A 20,358-nucleotide genomic window follows, 5' to 3' on the forward strand; every position below is an offset into this window, starting at 1 on the left:
TTATACAGAACCAATAAGGACCCCCGAACATGATCCAAAGTCCAGACCCCTAGCATTACTATTTCGCAACATAAAAACGAGACCCGATTACAAAATGGGTCCAGTACAAAAAGGTTGAGGTCATAATTTTTAAACACAGGAACCGGCCCATTTCCTGAAAAGGTCTACGTTTGTTCGAACCCAAACCATGCGTCAACTGAGCATAAGTCAGATAAGCTCTATTCGATGCAGATTCTTGAAACAAGTTGGCCGTACCGGACACGTTTACACCCATAGCCTTAACCAGCTAACTCCTGACCTCACCAGGTCAGGCTTTTTATCTACCGAAGTATTAACACAAATTTCTTACCGAAAAAAACACAGATTACAGAATCTAAACCAAAACAGCAGTTATCCATATCAATAGAAATCCGTAAGATACAAATATCAACCATATTCAATTAACAGCGCCAGAGTCTCCTGTGTACACACGCACAAGTGAACAACCAAATCTAAGGACGGAAAAGAGCGTGAGGGAACCGTTGATCAACCTCAGAAGTCAAACCCTCCCGCGTCGTCGAACCCGGCATCATAGTTGGCCTCGCCCGCGTTGGACACCATGTCGCCGATGATCAGCCCGCCAAGCGCACCGCCCAGCAAGCCCGCGCCCAGACCCAACCCGAACTTGTTCTTCTTCTGCGGCTGCTGCTGCTGCGCCACCGGCGGGTACCCGTACGGCTGAGGCGGCGGGTACCCGTAAGGCGGCGGATACGCTCCGGGAGGAGGCGGCGGATACGCTCCAGGAGGAGGCGGAGGCGGGTATGCTCCCGGAGGAGGCGGGTATGCTCCGGGAGGAGGCGGGTATGCTCCCGGAGGAGGCGGGTACCCTCCGGGAGGAGGCGGGTATGCTCCGGGAGGAGGCGGGTATGGGTAACCCGCCGGTGGAGGAGGGTACTGCCCAAGCGCCGGGTACGGCACGGCGGAGCCGGACGCCACCGGGTACGCCACCGCCGGAGCGTCCGCCTTGGCGGTGGACGGCTGGGCCAGCTGTGGCGCTTGGTAGGCCGCCGCGGTGGCGGCGGAGACCCGCTCGCCGAATTTGTAGGAGAGGTTGAGGACGCCCCTGGGCTTGCCGGTTGGGGTCCGGACCTGGTAGCTCACGAACTGGGCCGATTTAGAGTCCACCGAGTCGAGCAGCTCCTTGACCGGCACGGCGACGTCGCCGACGTCCTTGTCTCCGAGGGCCTTCTCGCACTTGAGGAGGAAGTGGAGGACGAGGTCGCCGCTCCGGGAGGTCGACTCGTCGATGTTGAACCGGACGGTGAAGTTCCACGACGGGTTCTTGCCGCCGTCAGTGTGGACGGGGGTCTTCTGCTTGTTTCTCGTGTCGTTGCTCAGCCACGCCACAACGTAGACGTCCATCTTGCCGAAGAGGTTGACGTCCTTGAGGTCCTTCGCGGAGATCACCGTCAGCTCCAGGGGGCGGTACTCCATGGCGGTCGGATCCTGGAATCGAAAGGTCAAAAACGGATCTCAAAGACGACGGACTCAATATCGCATCAAAACAACACCGGAAAACAAAGAAACACGAAATCCGGCGATATTATATCGGAAAACCGTCAAATCGGCCGGATCCTTTATCATTTCCGCCGGAGAAGCGGATAAACGCCAAGAAAATATACAGATCGAATCGAAACGAGGCGAAAAGGAAGATTCCGAAGATTTTAGCGCCGGAGCAAACTTATCCCGACGATCTTTCCCGTAAAACCGCCGGAGAAGGCGAAACTCCGACGAATTTCAAGGAATTCCATTCTGGATAAAGCTCAAACCCCACAGATCCAAAACATAATCTAAAAATTCGTCACAGAATCATAAATTTTCTCCTGAAACGCTTCAATCCACCAATTTTTAAGCAAAAAACTCACCGAAAGGAATGAAAACCCGGCAGAGCTCGGAAACCGGAAAATTAAAGAACTAGGGTTTCTTTTCAAAGGGGAAAATCGGAGTAGAGGTAATTCGCTATTCTAGACGAAGCGGGAGAGGTTATTGGGCAAAATTTTGCAGGAAGAAGAGATATCAATAAGCCAGAAGAACTACGAAGAAAGAAAAAAAGACAAATCTATACAAAATCGGATGATGAAAACTGAGAATTCAGAAACGAATATATATACTGAAAATAAACAGAAGATTTAGAAGAAACTGGAGAGTTCGCACCTCGATCGTCGCCCTTCTCGCGCTAGGGTTTACTTTTGCACACCGCGAGGGAAACGCGTAGAGGAAAACGCCTAGAAAGAAAAACAATTCTTCGGATCGAAGGAGAGAGACCCCACGGCCGATGAGGGTCCGAGTGAGAGGTAAAAACTTCTATTCTTTTGGATTATGTAACTCCCCTGTCTCTTAAATAGATAAGTAAATATCTGAAAAAGGAAGGCCTAAACAATGTGTTCCTCTTAAAGATTAAGTCTTGAACGTATGACTACCACGTGTAAGTTATAAAAAAATTATCCCAAGGTATGGCGCGTTTCTTTTGTCTTAATACCCCAAAAGTTTATAACAGCTCTTACTTGGCAATACGAACTTGTGAAACCTGATATTTGGGTTACCACTGTAAAAACCTTATATCATTTTTTGGAGGACCTGAGGACAAATCAGGTGCAATCAATCTAACACTTTGAGCGTGCAGCCGTACCTGAGTGCCGTCCATCTATCAGATGTGGGACTCAATAGAAGATGAAAGGCACATCAAATGAGGTGATCCAATAAGGTGTGCAATGTGATTGCACCTGATCCGTCGTAGTCCCTTTTGTTTTGGTGTATAAATTCAAATACACACAGTGGTGTCAACGGTCCGGTTTACCCGGACCAAACTCTATAGGGTCTGGGTATGGTGACAAATAAGAAGAATCGGGTCTGGACTCAAAGGTCCGATTAATACATGGACCCAGGTATATTTTGTGAAATTTTATACCGGACCTAGGCCTGACCCGAGTTTCGATTATGACCCACAAATTTTCAATGTAAAAATGATAAAAAAATATAATTTTATAGGGTATAGTCCGGGTTTAGTTTGCAGTTTGTGTAGTTTTTATCGGGTCTGGGTATGGTTTTTTTTATAATAAATCCAATTAGACTCGAGTCCCAACCGGATACCATACTCAAAAAACTGATCCAAGTCTGATTCTACCTGAATGCAAACCAAACCTGACCCATTGACACTTTGGGGGAGCTTGTAAACTATAAATTATCTAGAAATATGGGATGAATTGGGAAATTGTGTTGTAGTTAACGTCCATTGCAATTCAATATTCCAACTTATCCTGGTTTTATAGGTGAATAGAGCCATAAGTTCAATCCAGTTCTCATCCCAAATAACCCACATGGCCCCTACATTTTCCCATGGGGTGCTCTCTTTTCATGTGAAAGAGCTTTCTTGAGGTCTCCTTTTGGAAAGTGTTTTTCTCATGGAAAACGACTGTTTCTCAAGGGGAGAGCCTTCCCTTCCTATTACCCCTTGAAACAAACGGTCTCTTAAGAAGTGGGCTATGACTTATGACATTCAAAGTTGGAAGGTGAAAACCTTTCTCAAGAGAAAATGATCCAATTCAAGGAAAAACAAGATTTTACCATGTGGAAGACCCAACACCGGTTTGCAATCTGAAAAAAGTAATTGGAAGAAAAAAACAAAACCAGTAAAGTTTTCATCAGGAAAAAAGGCTGGATTTCCTCACATCTGACTTTTTTATCATAAAATAATCCGGTTACATTTTTTTATAGCCTCTAACCTCAAACACAATCAATCAAATATATCAAAGGAACCTTGAAAGTAATGAGTGTAAAACAAATATAAACCTCAAATTTATTTTTTTGGAATCCAAGCCACTAAATTTTAAACCTCTTACAAAAATAAAGCTTGAGAGATGAATTTTGCCTTGATACTTTTTTTTTTTACTCGAACAAACAGGCCCAGGCACATAGACCTAATCACGTTGGCTCAGCCAGACGTACTTACGATCTTTGTTCTGTCACCGTAAAACTTTGAAGGCTTACCCCTCAACCCTAGGGAGTCGCCAAGCTTTGGCTTACCGGGGTGATGCTCATGAGATTTGAACCTAGGTTGCCTGTCAAACAGCCTAGGCTCCAACCCACTACGTCAAACCCCTTTGATCTAATTTTGCCTATTTAATAGACAAATTTTTCAAAAAAAAAATCACCTTTTTTATCAATTTCAAAAGTACCCTTATTTTTTTGTAGAATTGGCACAATGATAGACTTGATTTCTAAGCTCTATATCACTTTACCACTGCATAACTTGAAATTCTAGTGATTGTACATGTTTGGAAGAAAGAAAAACTCTCATACAAAAATATAATTTTGATACGATAGTATTTCTAAAATGAAAAATGTTTACTTGTTTGGGTAGCATGAGAAAAATAAAATAAAAAATCTTAAAAAATGTGGGAGCAGGGAGTGGTGGTGGAGCTTCTTGTAGTTTAGTTTTTAGAGAGGTAGGTGACGGTGAAAAATCATTGTGAGGGGGGTAGTGGTGGAGATTCTTGGATGCCATTTTTTCTTGAGGTGGGTGGTGATAGATGGTGAGGAGGGTGGCTTTTCAGGAACTAGATGATTGTAGTGAGATGAATGTTGGTGGTGGTGTTAGAAAATCATTTTGGAGGGGTGGGTGGGTGGTGGTGGTGGTGGTGATGATGATGATGATGGATGGTGAAAAATCGGGTCTGTTTTTTGGGAGGTGGGTGGTAGTAGTGGTGATGGTGTTGGGTATTGTGGTGGTGAGATGGATGGTGGTAGTGATGATGAGATGGTGGATGGGTTTTTTTAAGGAAACGCTCCTCATGTAGTGGTGGTCTGCAAAGGGGTTTTAGTTGCTTGGGGGTGGGTCCTACCGTAGACCGTCAATCTCTCCTAGGCCCCACCACCTAAACCAGTGTTTCTCCACAATAAATATCAAAAAGGAAAATTAGTATTTTGGATACATAAGTCATTTCAGTTGGATTTAACACTTTTCACCAATATGCATTCAATTAGGGGTGGCAAAACCTGACACGACCCGCCAACCCGCCTCTTAGGCGGGTTCGGGTTTGGAAAAAATGAACCCGTTTAATAAATGGGTCGACCCGCCTAACCCGTTTACTAAATGGGTCGGGTTCATGTTAGGGGTATGCCAACCCACCAACCCATCTGACCCGTTTAATAAACGGGTTAGGCGGGTGGGTCAACCCGCCAACCAGACCCATCAACCCGCCAACCCGACCCGCCAACCTATTTACCCGAACCAACCCATTTATTAAATGGGTTGGTGGGTCATGTCGGGTTACCCGTTTATTAAACAGGCCGGGTTCGTGTTTGCCACAGCCGACCCGTTTAATAAACGGGTTGGGTTCGAGTTAAGGTATGCTGACCTGCCAACCCGTCGGGTCGACCCGCCAACCCCCCAACCCCCCAACCCGACACGATTGCCACCCCTACATTCAATAATGGGATCCAGAATTATATATAAGTTCGTACCTGATCAGGCATTGGTCAGATCATGATCCAAACCTGAATCTAAGTGCCAAGAAATCTGATTCAAGACCCAGGTCCATCGTAGGAAGTTTAGGGTGCATTTGATGCCCTTAGATCTCACATTGGAGGGTCCGATGCTGCGTGGGGAGGAGGCACTGATGCGGTTTGGGCCCCACACCCTGATGTGAAGTAATCAAACAATGCACACCTCAAATCCTCAGTTGTTTAGGATCTGATATACATTTTTGTGTGCAAATCCTTGGTTCTTTGGCCCAAGATGGCGTTCAGGATCTCATATCTAAGGGTGGCGATTAGAAGGCCCAGCATGACCCGATTAGGGTCCAACAGGACTGACCCACATCCTAGCCAGAGCCCAGCCTAAGTCACTTACAATTGGGCTTGGGTCCGGCTAGGATTGGGGACTTTAGGCCAGACCCAGTTAATGGACCGGGTCTGTCGGGATTCATGTATTTTATACATGGGTCTGGCCCAAATCGGGCCCGATTATTTAATCAGGCTCAGCCTGGCCCGAGTTCATTCAGACCTCAGCTGCATTTTGCTGACCGAGCCCAACCCGTTATAGGCCGGGTACCCGAACCTGGCCCGGGTACCCCTACTCATATCTGATGCTGCGGATTTGAGAACCGTGACATTCAAACATGGCCTTAATGACCTAGATGAATCTAACCATACACATTTCAATAGAAGACCTCCAATTTCTTGCACAAACTGTTTAGTTTTCACATTTTGCAGTTATGTGTTAGGCCCAGTTTTGGCGTTTCACTGGAAATGGGTTTCAAATTTTCCAGTGGAGCAGATGGCTTGCAAGTTTAGGCAAGCAATTTCCTCTCTAGGACAGATTTGAACATTCCTCACCATGACGTTCTCTGAATAAATGGGGACCTACTCGTTGACAATGGCCACGGCCCACGGGCCATGACCCACAACCACAGAACCGCGAATGGTGACGACTTTTACGTTTCCGATATGAGGTAAAGATGAGCCATGGTGTCCAAAAGAGCTCCGCAACTGGTAGGGGCGACTTGTGAATGTCACCAAGTTGACAGAAGGTCACGAGTTCGAAACGAGGAGTGTCCCTTGTCGCAGAGTCGAAGCTGAGTGTACTCCCCGGCAGGCAAGAGGACATGAAAAGTTTTACCAACCGGAGGCCCGTCAATCTATGGTTTTACCTAGACTCCATGTAGCTTTCATGATTCAGCCGATTTTGACAGACGACATAAAGATCGACATTGACATGCATTTTAGATACACATGAAAGATGAAACCATTCGTTGTCACCAGTAAAGCAAACAGATTCAATCACAGCCCTACACTTGGCACCATCAAGCCATGTGGTCTCATGGCTCAGTTTCCGGGTGCAACACAAGGCTGGATTTGCAAGCATTGGTACGTGCAACCATACAAGTGTCGGGGGTGCAAATGTTTGGCCTATAGAGAGCACAAACACAGAAAAGAGAGAGGGAGAGAACTAATTCATAAATTGTACATGCTCTTATGTTCCTCTGAGGGGATCCAAGGACCCTACAATAGCGATTCTATTACATAAAAGCGATTATATGCCCCTTCAAGGTCCTCTCAGATTAAAACCTGTGACGAATAACCAGCACTGACATTGGTCCAAAGGGTGCCAAGGCCATGGCCTTCCACCACTGGCCAGCTCACATGAACCCCTTTACAAGCCTCGGTTTGCAGCATCGCCATTGCGCATTCAAATGTCGGTCCACTGCATCACCATCGCTTGCAAAGCAACTTCACAAACAATGGTTTAATAGCACTGCCATCACCATCACCAGTTGGGGCACCTTCATTTGGATTCAAAGAGGGTGGTATGGTACATATCCTAATGTGATCTTGACATTGCTAACTATCTCGTTGCATTTCGACAGGAGGCTTAGCAGCTGATGCGAAATGTCTATGGAGGCTTTGCCCTCTGCTACTTGGTTATGTTGATAGTGATTTTGGGGGGTTTCTCTTGGAAAGGGGAGAAGAGGAAGAGGAGCAAGAGGAGGAGGAAGATGAACCATTTTCGCATTGTTATTAAGATCCAATGCAACAACAGGTGCTCCATCTGCACTAGACGTACCACCTACTGACTGCTCACCCCTAATACCGCTCTCTTCACCACCCAACATGAATTTTACACGAGGGCTCTCCTTTACCATACCACCATTCCCACCAGCATCTTCTGATGAAGGCTTCTTTAGACAAGACTTCAACTGAGTGATTGGAGCTTGCCTCGGCACCACCGCCACCAACCTTGGGCCGCCAAGAATTCCTGCACCGGGTCTCAAAGGGACCGTGTCATCCTGACCATCATCTGACTGTCGCTTGACAGAATCAAGCTCAGAGCCCGTCCCGGAATCGTTCTTTGTTGCATTGACCTCTTTCAGGCTGTACCGCACTCCCTGGCCAAACAATGCGCTGCGCATCACATGGGCATAAGCAGCCCGTGCATCGGACTTGTACTTGAATACCACCCGGCAGGTACCAGACTGGTAATAGATCCGCATACCAGTGAGATCCAAAGGGCCAAATCTTGCAAATCTGGCTTTCAACTGTGACTCCGATGGTAGCGCCATCCTTGATGGGAACTTCAAGTTGATTGCTGTGGGTTCAGGTACCCTGGGTGCTGGTGCAGGTGGTCTCCGGCCAGGATCTAACTTGCTGGGCTTCATTGTTGTGGCTGTAATTATCTCTTTCCTTTCCCCTTGTGGTCCTTCTGGCATCTTCTGGATGGGTTTCTTGTCTGGAACAGCAGCCTTCATATCATGCAGTTTCTTCAGCTTCTTCGCAGACACATCATCGGACTGGTCTGAGAGACTCCGTTTCCGTGCAGACTTCAGTGTATCATTGGTTTTTGCTGCCTGCACTTTCGAATTGGAAGATTGATACCTCCCAACCTCATCACCAGAAGCAATAATATCTACAGCGCCAGCTGCATGTCTAACAGATTTATGTTCTGGAGTTTCCATGCTACCTGCTGATTGTGTCAAGCCTCTTCCCACAGCATCAGGGGAAGGCAGCACTAGGCTCTTCTGATAAACCTGAGAGCGGAATCTAAGGAATGCCTGCCGTATGGTCGCCGGACCATTGCGTTCAATTCCATGAAACGGATCCAAGGCAAGAAATAACAGATCACTGACAAACTCGCGTAGATTTAATTGCTCACCATATCCTGTCTCAGATTTAAAGGAAGTATTGGCATTAACATAAGGACTATCAAGGCCAACACTTTGACTTTTCACTTGTAGATCTTGTTGTAACAGTGAATTTTCCCGGGAAACCAAGTTTTTGGCCACCTTCTCAGGAACAATGTCGCTTTTATGGAACTCTGCATGCCTTTGCAGATGATTCTCCCCTACACCTGCCTTTTTCTTCTTCTTCTTCTTCTTTATTTTAACCTGAACACCATCCAAGTTCATGGCATCAGAGCCACTAACCTTGAAACTAGCTTTCAATGGTCGCTTGAGGGAGTTCGCCACCTTCATTTCTGCAGCCCCCGCAGAACCACTCATAAGAGCACCAGGTTGATCTAATTCTGAGGGGGTTGTTTCAGTGGAAGTCCCAGGCCTAACAGATGCCCGAGCATCCACTCTCTGGTTGGCTGCAGCTTGACCTTCTTGCCGACAACTTGCATCAGAACTTGGAATTACAGACACAGCTGCAAACCATTCTGGCGTACTTGATGAATCTCTAATTGTAGGTGCAATACCCTCAACTGGGCTGTGTTTTTTGACCAAATCTTGAAGGCTACCACTTGCCCTCTCCCTTTCCTTGGCATTGCTTTCGCAACTATTGGCCACCTCTGCAATGATCATGGCTTCTGCACCATACTTCTTTTCTCCAACCAGCTTTCTATCTGGTGCATCAACTGGAATTTGAGTAACCATAGCTGGAACTTGGTTATGCTTTTGCTTGACCACAGCCAGCTTTTTCTGTCTATGATGTTTGGGTTCTCGTGCTGGTGGCTTCATGTGACTTTCTGAGTCACCCTGCTTTTCAGCCATCTGTCTATCTGAAATGCCGGCTGAGCTAAACTGCTTATCCCCTGGCATCATTTTATCAGGAATCCAACTAGCAGTTGAAGGACAGACACTGTGCTGTGGTTCGACAAGAGCCTGCCCCTTTTCTTCATGGGCAAATTGCTCCTGCTGCTCATTTTTGGGTAGAAATGTATGTGGCTTCTCCTTAAGAGATGGGAGTCTCTGTTGGAAAATGAAGTTCTCAGCTCCAGAAGAATGTGAATTTTGGGTTTCCTTTTCAGAATGCTGAGAGACAAGATTCTCCTTGAAGGCAAGTTTCTGATCATTTGGTTCATCCCTTCTCTTGAATAGATACTTATCTTTCTTTGAATTCTTGGGTTTAGCAAGCTTTGAGGAGCCACTCTTCTCAGTCAAAGTTTCAGCAATCACCAAAGTCCCACTGAGGGGAGCTGAACAAAATCAAATGACAGAATAACATAAAGAGCATATTTGACTAAAGAAATCCAGAAAGCAAAAAGATTGATATAACTAATACTAACAGCAGAAAAAAAAATCAGAAAGCACACAGCAATATGCATCCAAAAAACCAGTTTTTTTTTCAAGTTTGTGTCATATTAAAGCATTCCAAAAGCTACCATGCAGGGAAATAAATTTATAGAAACGATCACATATAAGCTGCCCACACACGAACAGCAATATGCATCAATAAGACCAGGTTAAGAATCTACTAACCAATGACTAAAGCCTTCTAAAAGCTACCATCCAGGAAAATATATTCCTAAACCAGTCAAGGTAGCCAAAGGTCAGACCCATAGAATCATGTTCAGACTCAGAGCAACATGAATCTTATTGCCATTTTGACTCAGAACAGCCACGAAAGGCCAAAGAATTCACTTGAGCCAGAGTTGCTTGTGACAGTATCAAGTCTGACATGAAACTAAAATTTGGATAAGATGAGGAGTTCACCAACATAATGTTTCCGGGATGGATCCAACTTGGATAAAAATCAAAAGTATTACAACCTAGAAACTTGTTGAGTACTGCACTCGTGTGATATCTTTCTATATTTATCTCACATGAGTTTGGCAGAACCTATACTTTATATCTTCCCAATATGGGGTTCAAACCCAAAATCTCCATAACCATCAAAAGCCATCATGGGTACACTTAAGCATGAAGAATATGGTTAACTCCAGCTTTTCTTTGAAATTATTTGACCATTCATTCACCCATTAAGGCCACGTTTACCCTCAATACGTGGATCTTGATCTACCAAATAGCATACTGAAACCATCCAAGGAGGCCAATAAAAATATAAAAAGATGTCCTAGAAGCCCTGATTCACATGTACCTTGGACCACAATCCTTTATAATTTTAGTTTGTCCTAAGAGCCTCAATTATTAGTAATTTTTACCTCATGATGTCAATTGAGTACCTATCAATATAAGCTGGGAGAAAAGGATACGAGATCCAACCCAAATAGTAACTCACTAACATTATATATATATATAACTTTAAGTACTTTATTATGTTGACAATATTTATCCAACCTTTAATGAAAGGATATCTTACTATGCTTTGCATTCACGAGAAACCATGATTACAATTTACAAAGGACAAAAGTGGGTAGGATGGATCAAACTTGAATCAAATTCATTGTGACCAAGAATTATACCAGGAAAATACCCTATTTTTAAAATATATACGTAAAATATTTATTACGGATCAACTAGGATCTCCAATCCATTTTACCACATTTGTAGCCAGAGTGTTAGGATAAAGACAAATCAAAATATGAATTAGATCTTAAACCACACCCATACGCTTTCTATAAAGTGGGTTCAATCTTGGATTTGAATCTAGCTCAATATTAGCACAGACCCAAACCAAGATTTAACCACAAATTCATAACACTAAAACAGTAAAACGGGTTATTTCTAATTATTACCTTCTTTTATATGTAAAAGGGTATGCACGACAGGGCTCATGCCAACATCAATTGCACTTATTACAAAACTGCCTATAGCTAGAGAGATGGCTGTGATAAATCATTAAACTGCGTACACCTATATCTAAATCTATTTTCTGAGTAACTTTGGATCTCTAACCCACTTCCATCTCTTTCTGGAATGCATAACCAAAAGAAAAAAAATCAAGGCCCAACGGATGTTGGTACCGTTAAAAATAATAAAATTAAATACAAAAACAACAATAGAGCCTAAAAGAATCACAAAGAATGGGGATAAAGTGTAAAAGATAAGCTAAAAGTTTCACTCTCTTGTAGGTAAAGGAGCATCTACAGTAGGGTTGCAATATATTTTTCCTAAAATGTTTTTGTTTATTTTAACTGATAATATTGATGTTTGAATAAGGGGGACGATTTTATTTTTGTTTTTCAGAGGAAAAAAAAAACAAAATCTAATTATTTAAATCTGTGAATTTTTGTGAAGATACGAATTATGGCTTTGATGTGGGCAGATTGTCTCATGCAGACAAAATAAGAATCAAAATCAGATTGTTTCATGTAGAAAAAATGAGAAACACAATTTATATCTTGAGGGCCACAACGAATCGTCGAGAAATTCTCTTTTTCCACAATCCGTATGGGATTACCTAAACCAGAATTTGGTTCATTGGGTTGGAGTCCACCTATTCCTACTAAAAAGCGTGCAATGAACTGTTATTGAAATTCTTAAATTTTCAAGTTTCAAATATTGGTTTTCATTTGGTTATCCAAAATAGATGCTTTCCACTTTGTTAATCCTCAATTCCCATTCCCATGGGATGTAGCCCCTCAGTGCAAGCCAACGTGTAGCATAGGCCCCGGGGGTAAGGGGTCCTAGCCTCGGAGATCTAGGCTGCCGGCACGATGACCGTAGGTATGGCAGGCTGAGCCAGCGTGACCAGGTCTTTGTGCCGGGTGTGTTTCTTTGGGTTATAAACCAACCATTTCACCTCTGTCCTGCTACTATAGGTTAGGCACGAAACCCGCATCACCAGGTGGAAGAAATAGAACTTCTCGTCGCCCAAATGACTTGGATATACTCAGCTGGGCACCTTGTTCATCAAAACAGAAAAAATGGCCGATCCTTGAGAACCCAAGGGCAACTGCTTGGATGTCAGGTCATTATCGGGCCTTCACCTTGTAGGACTTTGCACATTGTACTTCACAGCCAGCTGCCTATCAGACAACCACCCTCTGTAACCAGGCTTAAGAATGCAACACCAGAGCAAACGTTCAAAATACAATAGCCTTTAGTAAAGAACTAAAGATACTAAAAGAAAACATGAACAGCTCAGTTAAAATATTGCTGGATGTAGACGCATCGATGCTTCAGTAAACATAGTTAAATAGAGCTGAATCAATGAAGAGATAACCCTCCCGCATGAGAACAAAAACATACAAAAGCATGACAATATGCATTGTCTCCAAGATTGTGCACATGAATGTATCTGGCAAGAGATGGGAATAAAGAAGAGATTAATATTGCTTGCACAAGAAAAATATAAATTAACATTACTTAGACATATCCCCTTTGTCATCAGATGAACCTTTCTACAGAACATAGCTTCATTCTATAGAAAATGACCCAAGCTGCAAAATGCAAATTAACTCTACAGTTGCAAGAAATGAGTATAGTTACTGGTACACAAGTTCGTACGTGAGGGTCCAAACAGTCTCAGGTACATCGACTTGAAACACATGATACGGTTTCAAGTTTCAAACAAAGGGTTGATATGATTTCAAGAAGAATTTACAAGGAGTCTCCAAAACATAGAATCTAAGTTATAAATATAGTATTCCAGTATACAATTTCCAGGCTACTTTGCAGAATTCCCACTATAGATAGATTTTACAGCAATTAGAAGATGATTTCTTGGTTTTCAGATCAGCGACTATTTCCCACAGTAGAACATGGCTGCTATGTCACAAAGACATGTATAAATCAGGACACATGACACGGCTTCAACTTGGAAGTTCGGAATTTTTTTTGGAAAATAGGACGCAAGGACAGAGATTTTTAATCAATAAAAAACAAAGAATGTTTTGATATTTTAACATTAAAATGTATTTTATTGAAATAATACTTGAAATCATTAAAAAATTTAAAATATGAACATTGAGTGTCAGTGTCCTGGTGTCCTAAAGTGTCAGCTCGTGTCACCATGGACACTCCACCAAAATAGTGTGTCCCTGTGACATAGTTTGGCTGATTCTTCAGGCCCTCGTGAAAATTTAGAACATGCGAGTAGATAAGTGTGAGTTAATAATGTTTAACGTTGACTTTGCTGGAAAAACATATTTTTAACTGCATGCTAGGGAATTGTCATTAAATGCATCTCGGCATGTCCTTGGCAGAATGTAGAGGGAGAGGCTCACTATTGATGGAGGTAGAAAGTACAGGGAAAGATACAATCATGGACAGCGAGAAATCTTTAGCTTGCAGGCAGGATAGCTGAGTATGTCATCTCAGCTACCCCTTCCATTCCGACGACAGTTTTCAAGATCCCCAATAAGCAGGAAAGGAGGATTTGAGAATGACAAGGGGTTTCATATGGAATAGGACCAAGCAAGAAAAAAGGGGAGGAATAATCAAATGGCATAGAGTAATCCTCCCAATGGAGTTTTGGCGCACTGGGATTAGAAGAGTTAAGTTGCTGAACAAATCCTATGGGAGAAATGGTGGTGGGCTCTGTGTCTTAAGACAAAACTGTTGTGGTTAGAAAGAAAGAACAGAACATTCAAAGAAAAGTCGTCTAATTCCAAATCAATTCATGTGTCCATTCTCAAAGAAATTATTGGTTGCACAGCCATAAAGTGGCCCAACTCAGAACAGTCCTGTGCAATGACTCATGTTTGTGGTACTTGTGGTTTTCTGTTTATTTAACAAATTGTACTTGTTGACTGATGTAACTTTCCATCAACAACTTTGGCATTAAAATTTTATTATTTATTTCAACTCTCTCTCCCCCCCCCCCACATGAGCACACACGTACACATGGGCACATATATAACCTTGAGAGACTGAGCCTTGGGTTGGCAAGTACGTCAAAGCAAGGTCTCAACTCTAACTTTATTATATATATATATATGTATATATATATATGTATATACATATATGCATGACTGGACCGAGTCATGGGACCGAGTTTTGTAAAAAACAAGATAAACACATTTTTTGACCCAGTGACTGGGCAATCCGGGCCGAGTCACCGGGTCAACCTAGCGAGTTTTTAAACTGCGCATCAAAGGTCCACCATAGATCAAACTTGATTGTTGCCTAATGGACCCAACTCATTTTGGCGGAACCTTCATTTAAGAGGGACCTAATTTTAGCCTAATGCACCCAACTCATTTTGGCGGAACTTTCATTTAAGAGGGACCTAATTTTAGCAGTTAGGGCCGCGTTTTGGCATCTTTCATAGTTGTGTTGTCCTAACATAAATGATAAAATAAAACCATAGATGAACGACTATTAAAAATTTAAGGTATGGACATGTTAAGGTTTGAGCCCTCCAAAACGTTGGACTTTATAATATTATATGTAATCCAAGGTGACAGACAATAGCATAAACTTCAAAAACTTGATGCAACTCGACAAAACACATAAACTTAAGAACAAAGTAAGCAACAAAAATAGGCCCCCATTAACCTAAACTCAAATTAAACAACAGACACAGTTGAAACCAGTGTTGTAAGTACACGATACATATCGTTAATTTTGGGTTTTGCGATGATATCATACCCATATCGGGTGAATCGTAAGATACATCCCTATATCGTATAATATAAAGTCTATTGTACGATACATCCCCGTATCATGTTGTATCATATGATACAAGGTGTATCATATGATACACCTTCGGCACTGTCTAAAAAGTTCAAAAGCTACTTTTTTCATTTTGGGTTTTAAATACCTTTTGAGAGTTGACTTCTTCGTTTGTCTAGAGGCCATTAGAAGTGCATTTCTACCGTTTTTTCACCTAAAGAAGTAGGTTAAGGTAAAAAAATGCATTTCCATCATTTTTTCACTAAAAAATGGGTTAAGGTAAAAAAAATATTATGAGTAAAATTATAAAGCTACTCTCCAAAAACATTCACAAAGTAATGAGTGGATCCACAAAAATTAACGATTTATATCAAGATAGAAATCAGGCTCCACACTCCTCCAACAAAGATATCATAAGATGATCCAACATGGCAATGATACACTCAAGTAACGAGTGAAAACTGTTTGAAAATCAAGTGCAACTATTGCCATAATATTTTTGTTTATTTAATATGAAAGTACGAGTCTTGTGGCATGTTCTTAATTTCAAGATATTAAATATTTAGGATTGTTCTTGTAAGATATGCATGCAATATTATCTATGATTATATATTAGTTGACGTTTGATGATATTTTATGCGGCTCATAGAGAGAAATGATTCATATATGATTATATGTGATTTTATGGTTGTATTTTGTGTAATTCATCATTGTTTCATGTAATATGATTTTTTATAATTTTTGCTCATTTTTTTATTTTATTTTTTGAATTTCTGAAAAAAAAACATTATTAAAAATTTACAACAAGACCGATGCAGGTAATGATACAATACTAAATCCTTGGTTGAAACCAATAAACTATAGGCATAAGATAAGTGCATGTTGGCCATATCATGCTCCAAAAAGTATCTCCACATGAAGTCAAAGCATCACGTCTAAGGATTTTACAACCAACTACTTTTTTTATCCTGAATTTTTTTCCCTTCTTTTGGATTTTGCCATCTCTCTTTCTCTCCTTTTCTTTATTTCAAAGGAGGGTTCCCGGTCTTCTTTTTTTACACATAATACTTTATCCCTTTATACAATATAGTGTGTGCCGTCAAACAACTGCAAAATTTGTTGGGAATGTCCATTCAAGACCAAAGCTGATGGAATAGAGTATTCCAATCACACACAGGCACCAAAGCCATATTTATATGTGCAGTAATGATCATGGATTTGGTAAAGCAAGCAATTATTAGAAGCACATCCCACCTGCTCTAAAAGACTCATTATGAAAATCAATCAAGTGCATGAAATCCTATGGCTGGTAGAATGTGTTAAAATGCTAATCATGTACTAGTAAATAGTTATTAGAATTTGTTCATGTTACACAAGAACTCTTTAATAGTTAAGTCACATGGGTGCAATGTGCTGCACTTTTATTCCCCTAATTGCATCTGTGTGCTACTCTCATGGGAAAACGCCACAAACCATTACTAATCTTGTTGTTGTATCTATGTGATAGTTTGACAACAGCAAAACTTTCTTTATATAGGAGAGGAGAATGGTGCATCCAGACATTTTTCCTTGTACTTGTGAAGTGAAGTTAATAGCTCCACAACCAACTCAGGCAGCTAGCTATTTGCTTAATTCCACAAACACACAGATCTATGTATATATGCATGCATATTTCTTTGAGCATAAAGCATTCAACATAAATGAACACGCATTTCAACAAAACTGATAGTATAAAAATGATTCATCATCAGTTTCCTACATATGAAATTAGCTAATATATCATTATCTTCAAAAACTAATAATTTTCTCCCTTTTATTTCATGGCTGTCACCAATTCCTATTTGGAATTACAGAAATTCATTCATTATAAGAACCTAGCACTATCTAAGAACAAACTCACAAATTTAATTCAAAAAAATGGAACACAAATCTGTACTAGGCCTATACATAGGCACCTGTCCACCAGTAGTAAGTTGAATAGCACTGGGAAACGTATTTTGTAACCTCTTGAACCAAAAGGATACTAAATCAAGTTATCTGAGATCAGCAGACAAAACAACCCAAGTGAGTGCTGGATTGAGGCAAGAGAAATTTATACCCATTCCCAAACTTTATAACTACTCTTTCTGCATAAGCATGGACTTCAGGCCACATGTAAACTATAAGGTTTCAAGCAAACAATCCCAACCCAACAGAAAAAACAATACACAATATATCAGTGTTTATAAATGTGTGTGTCTGGTGAATAAAGGTCTTACTAGGAATATACCTCTATGCACCCTCACAGCTTCATCCAATGACTGCAATGAGGCTTGTAATGGTCGTACTGGATCAACCCCAAATGCCTGTGGATAAGTTTCATCGAACTCTACAAACACTGCTCTTCTGTATGCAAGAATTGTAGCAACAGATCTTATGCCGTCAATAGTTCGATGTTCACTGGATCGAGGCATAAGTGCCATTTGCTGCACAAAAGAAAGAAACTCGACCGGCCTAAAGCTATCTCTAGCATCCTTTATTTGTCTCTCCGAATAAACTCCCCCTGGTTCATAGTCTACAACATCCACTGCAAAATATCCTTCAACAGCTAAAGGACGAAAAGTGTTTGGATTCCGACAAAAGCAGGCTACACCCAAAGCACGCCGCCTACTTGCTTCATCAACAGCCTCCTCAACAGCTTTCATAAAATTTCTAGAGCTAGTCTGCCTAGACTTTTCAGCAAAATGGGGTTCAAAAGGTATTAGTTCAGCAGGATCAAACCAGCCGTAACTGCTATCACCAAAGAAGGCAACCAAGAGATGACCTTCTCTCTTAGTTCGCCTGACAGATGCAGATGCAGATGCAAATGCTTCATTGAAGATGTGCCCTGGCCACCATGGATGGGATTTAACCTTTCCCCAGACCATGTCTCCAGGTTGATATATTTGTGAATTCAAACAAAAATTGTTCCCACCATCTTCCTCTTCATTTAACTCATGGTCTCGCTTACTGCCTGACAAATATTTATGTCCCAAATTCTTTGGCATTTCCGAACTAGATTTATGGCTGACATTACCCATTTCTCTAGACCGGAACTTTGGCCCTGATTTCTTCATTTTTTCCACTGACGTTAGGTTTATTTGGTTGGATTTCTCCAAGGTCGCAGCTTGACCAGGAACTTTCATTGCCCCCATCGATTGTATGCTAGTTTTCACCCCTGATGGTGTGGTTTCTTGGTGTTGAACACTTGACGAAAGTTCTTTGGCAACACTGTTTCCCGTTTCTCTGGACATGGTTTCTTCACGAAAATTATTCAACCTGGAAACTTGGTATGGATCTACTCCTGCTTCCGCCTGCCAATCCATGGTCTCATCCCCTTCTAATGCGACATTTTCAAGACCACAATGGTTCGATGGTAGCACCTCCAAATCACTCCCACCTTGTACAACTTGATGCACTCTATCCCCACCATCCAACGACATGATTTCTTCATTGGGGCTTTTGGATGACAACTCCAACTCGAGAATACTTCCGACTTCCCTGGACTGGTCCATGCAGTCCTCCCCTTCTGCTGAAACAGGTTTCAGGACAGGACTAGCTGATGGCGGATCCCATGCTGAATCACTTCCTTCTATAGCATGCTCCATGCTATCCCCTGGTCCCAACACGCTAATCCCAGAGACAGAATTCTTGGACGGGGACTTATCCCGGCTACAGTCGCTTCCCGCCTCTTCAAGAGATCTCTGACCCACGAAATCTTCCGATTCAAAAGGCACGTCCCACCGATCGGAACTCTCCGCGGGGACCCCCTCGTCAAGATCATATCTCATTCCAGACGAAGCGACCCCCTCGCCTGACGCTGCTGCAAATTTCGCCAAGCGTTCGGACAAATTCCCCACACCACTAACACCCTCTTCGCCATGCTCGAACCCGACACCCCCATTCGACACACCATCCATCTCCGAAGAAACCCCAGCTCGCTCGAACCCAGTCACGTCATTCTCAGCAGCGTCATCATTCCTTCCCGACATGCAGCCAACCCAATCCTTCCAATGCCTCTCTTAACAAGCTTCCTCTCCGCACGTTTCTCAGCCAACCCCACTCCAATCACCCATCGAATCCAAGAAGGAATCGGTCGATTCACAAATACCTCATAAACCCAAACTATTAAAAAAAACAAAAATCAACACATGGATGTAGAAAACACCAAAAGGTAAACGAAAACCGAAAATCGAAAATCGGAAACACCATCGATTAAACGAACAACATGCAAGGAGAAAACCCGATTTTCCCCCGGAAAAAAATGATGAACTACGGAAAAAACGAAAGGATGAAGGAAACCCTACAAGAGTTTGGGGTTTCAAGGAGAACACCTCTGAGACGATCGTGCTGAAGGAGAGCTTCTGGGGAACCCTTGATTCGACGAAACCTTCTTAACTTTTCGGATTTGGAATCGAAAGATAAGAAGGAGAAAGGAGGCAAAGAAAATGGAACGCAATAAAATAAGAAAATTTCAAAACAAAAAGGAGAAAAAAGAAAAAAAACTAGGGTTTCGACTGATTCGGCAGTCTCGAAAGAGATAATAAAGGGGCGGAAACGGGTCGGATATGGATAGTACCGTTCTTGACTATGACCCGGAGAATACGCGTCGTCTTTTCCCTTTTAGCGAATCTTGGGCCCGGTTTCAGATCCGAAATTGCGTCGGGTGTTATGGTGAGATCCATAACTGATCGTTCCTGCTTAAAGACGGGCTGTCGGTAGGGGTGTCAACCGGTCGGATTTGGTTCGGATCCAGGTGAAACAAGACTTGGACCAGATTTTTGGATATGGTATCTGGTCTGGAACTGGGTTTAATCTGGTATACTATAATAGAAACCATACTCGGCTCCGATAAAAACTACATGTACTAGACCCAAACCATACCCGGTAAAAGAATATTTTTTAGAATTTTTATATTGAAAAATTTGTGAGTCTTAATCGGAACTCAGGTCGAGTCTGGATCTGGTATAAAATTTCACAAATTATACCCGGATTCATGTATTAATCCAACCTTCGGGTCTGGACCTGAGTCTTAATGGGGTAATCTTATTTGTCACCATCCCTG

General features: G+C 42.3%; 2 protein-coding genes across 4 annotated transcripts; both read right to left on the bottom strand.

The window, feature by feature from the left end:
- Nucleotides 1–374: 374 nt before the first annotated feature.
- LOC149839111 (protein SRC2-like) lies at nucleotides 375–2,351 on the bottom strand. 2 transcript variants are annotated; one of them, XM_090002280.1, is made up of 2 exons: nucleotides 2,194–2,351; nucleotides 375–1,485 (listed from the first exon to the last, which is right to left on the bottom strand). In XM_090002280.1, the coding sequence occupies exon 2, from the start codon at nucleotides 1,471–1,473 to the stop codon at nucleotides 532–534; it is 942 nt and encodes a 313-aa protein (XP_089858406.1). In that variant the 5' UTR covers nucleotides 1,474–1,485; nucleotides 2,194–2,351; the 3' UTR covers nucleotides 375–531. The 2 variants fall into 2 exon arrangements, with proteins under 2 accessions (XP_089858406.1, XP_089858405.1); XM_090002279.1 differs by lacking the exon at nucleotides 2,194–2,351 and adding an exon at nucleotides 1,905–2,122.
- Nucleotides 2,352–6,980: 4,629 nt separating this feature from the next.
- Nucleotides 6,981–19,805, bottom strand: LOC149839112 (PWWP domain-containing protein 1-like). 2 transcript variants are annotated; one of them, XM_090002275.1, is made up of 3 exons: nucleotides 19,628–19,805; nucleotides 17,545–19,418; nucleotides 6,981–9,952 (listed from the first exon to the last, which is right to left on the bottom strand). In XM_090002275.1, the coding sequence occupies exons 2-3, from the start codon at nucleotides 19,283–19,285 to the stop codon at nucleotides 7,335–7,337; spliced, it is 4,359 nt and encodes a 1,452-aa protein (XP_089858401.1). In that variant the 5' UTR covers nucleotides 19,286–19,418; nucleotides 19,628–19,805; the 3' UTR covers nucleotides 6,981–7,334. The 2 variants fall into 2 exon arrangements, with proteins under 2 accessions (XP_089858401.1, XP_089858402.1); XM_090002276.1 differs by having other exon boundaries at nucleotides 19,601–19,805.
- Between the last annotated feature and the right edge of the window lie 553 nt (nucleotides 19,806–20,358).

The sequence above is a fragment of the Nuphar pumila genome, chromosome 4 (genome assembly GCF_984573655.1).
Source record: "Nuphar pumila chromosome 4, dmNupPumi1.hap1.1, whole genome shotgun sequence".
Lineage (NCBI taxonomy): Eukaryota > Viridiplantae > Streptophyta > Magnoliopsida > Nymphaeales > Nymphaeaceae > Nuphar > Nuphar pumila.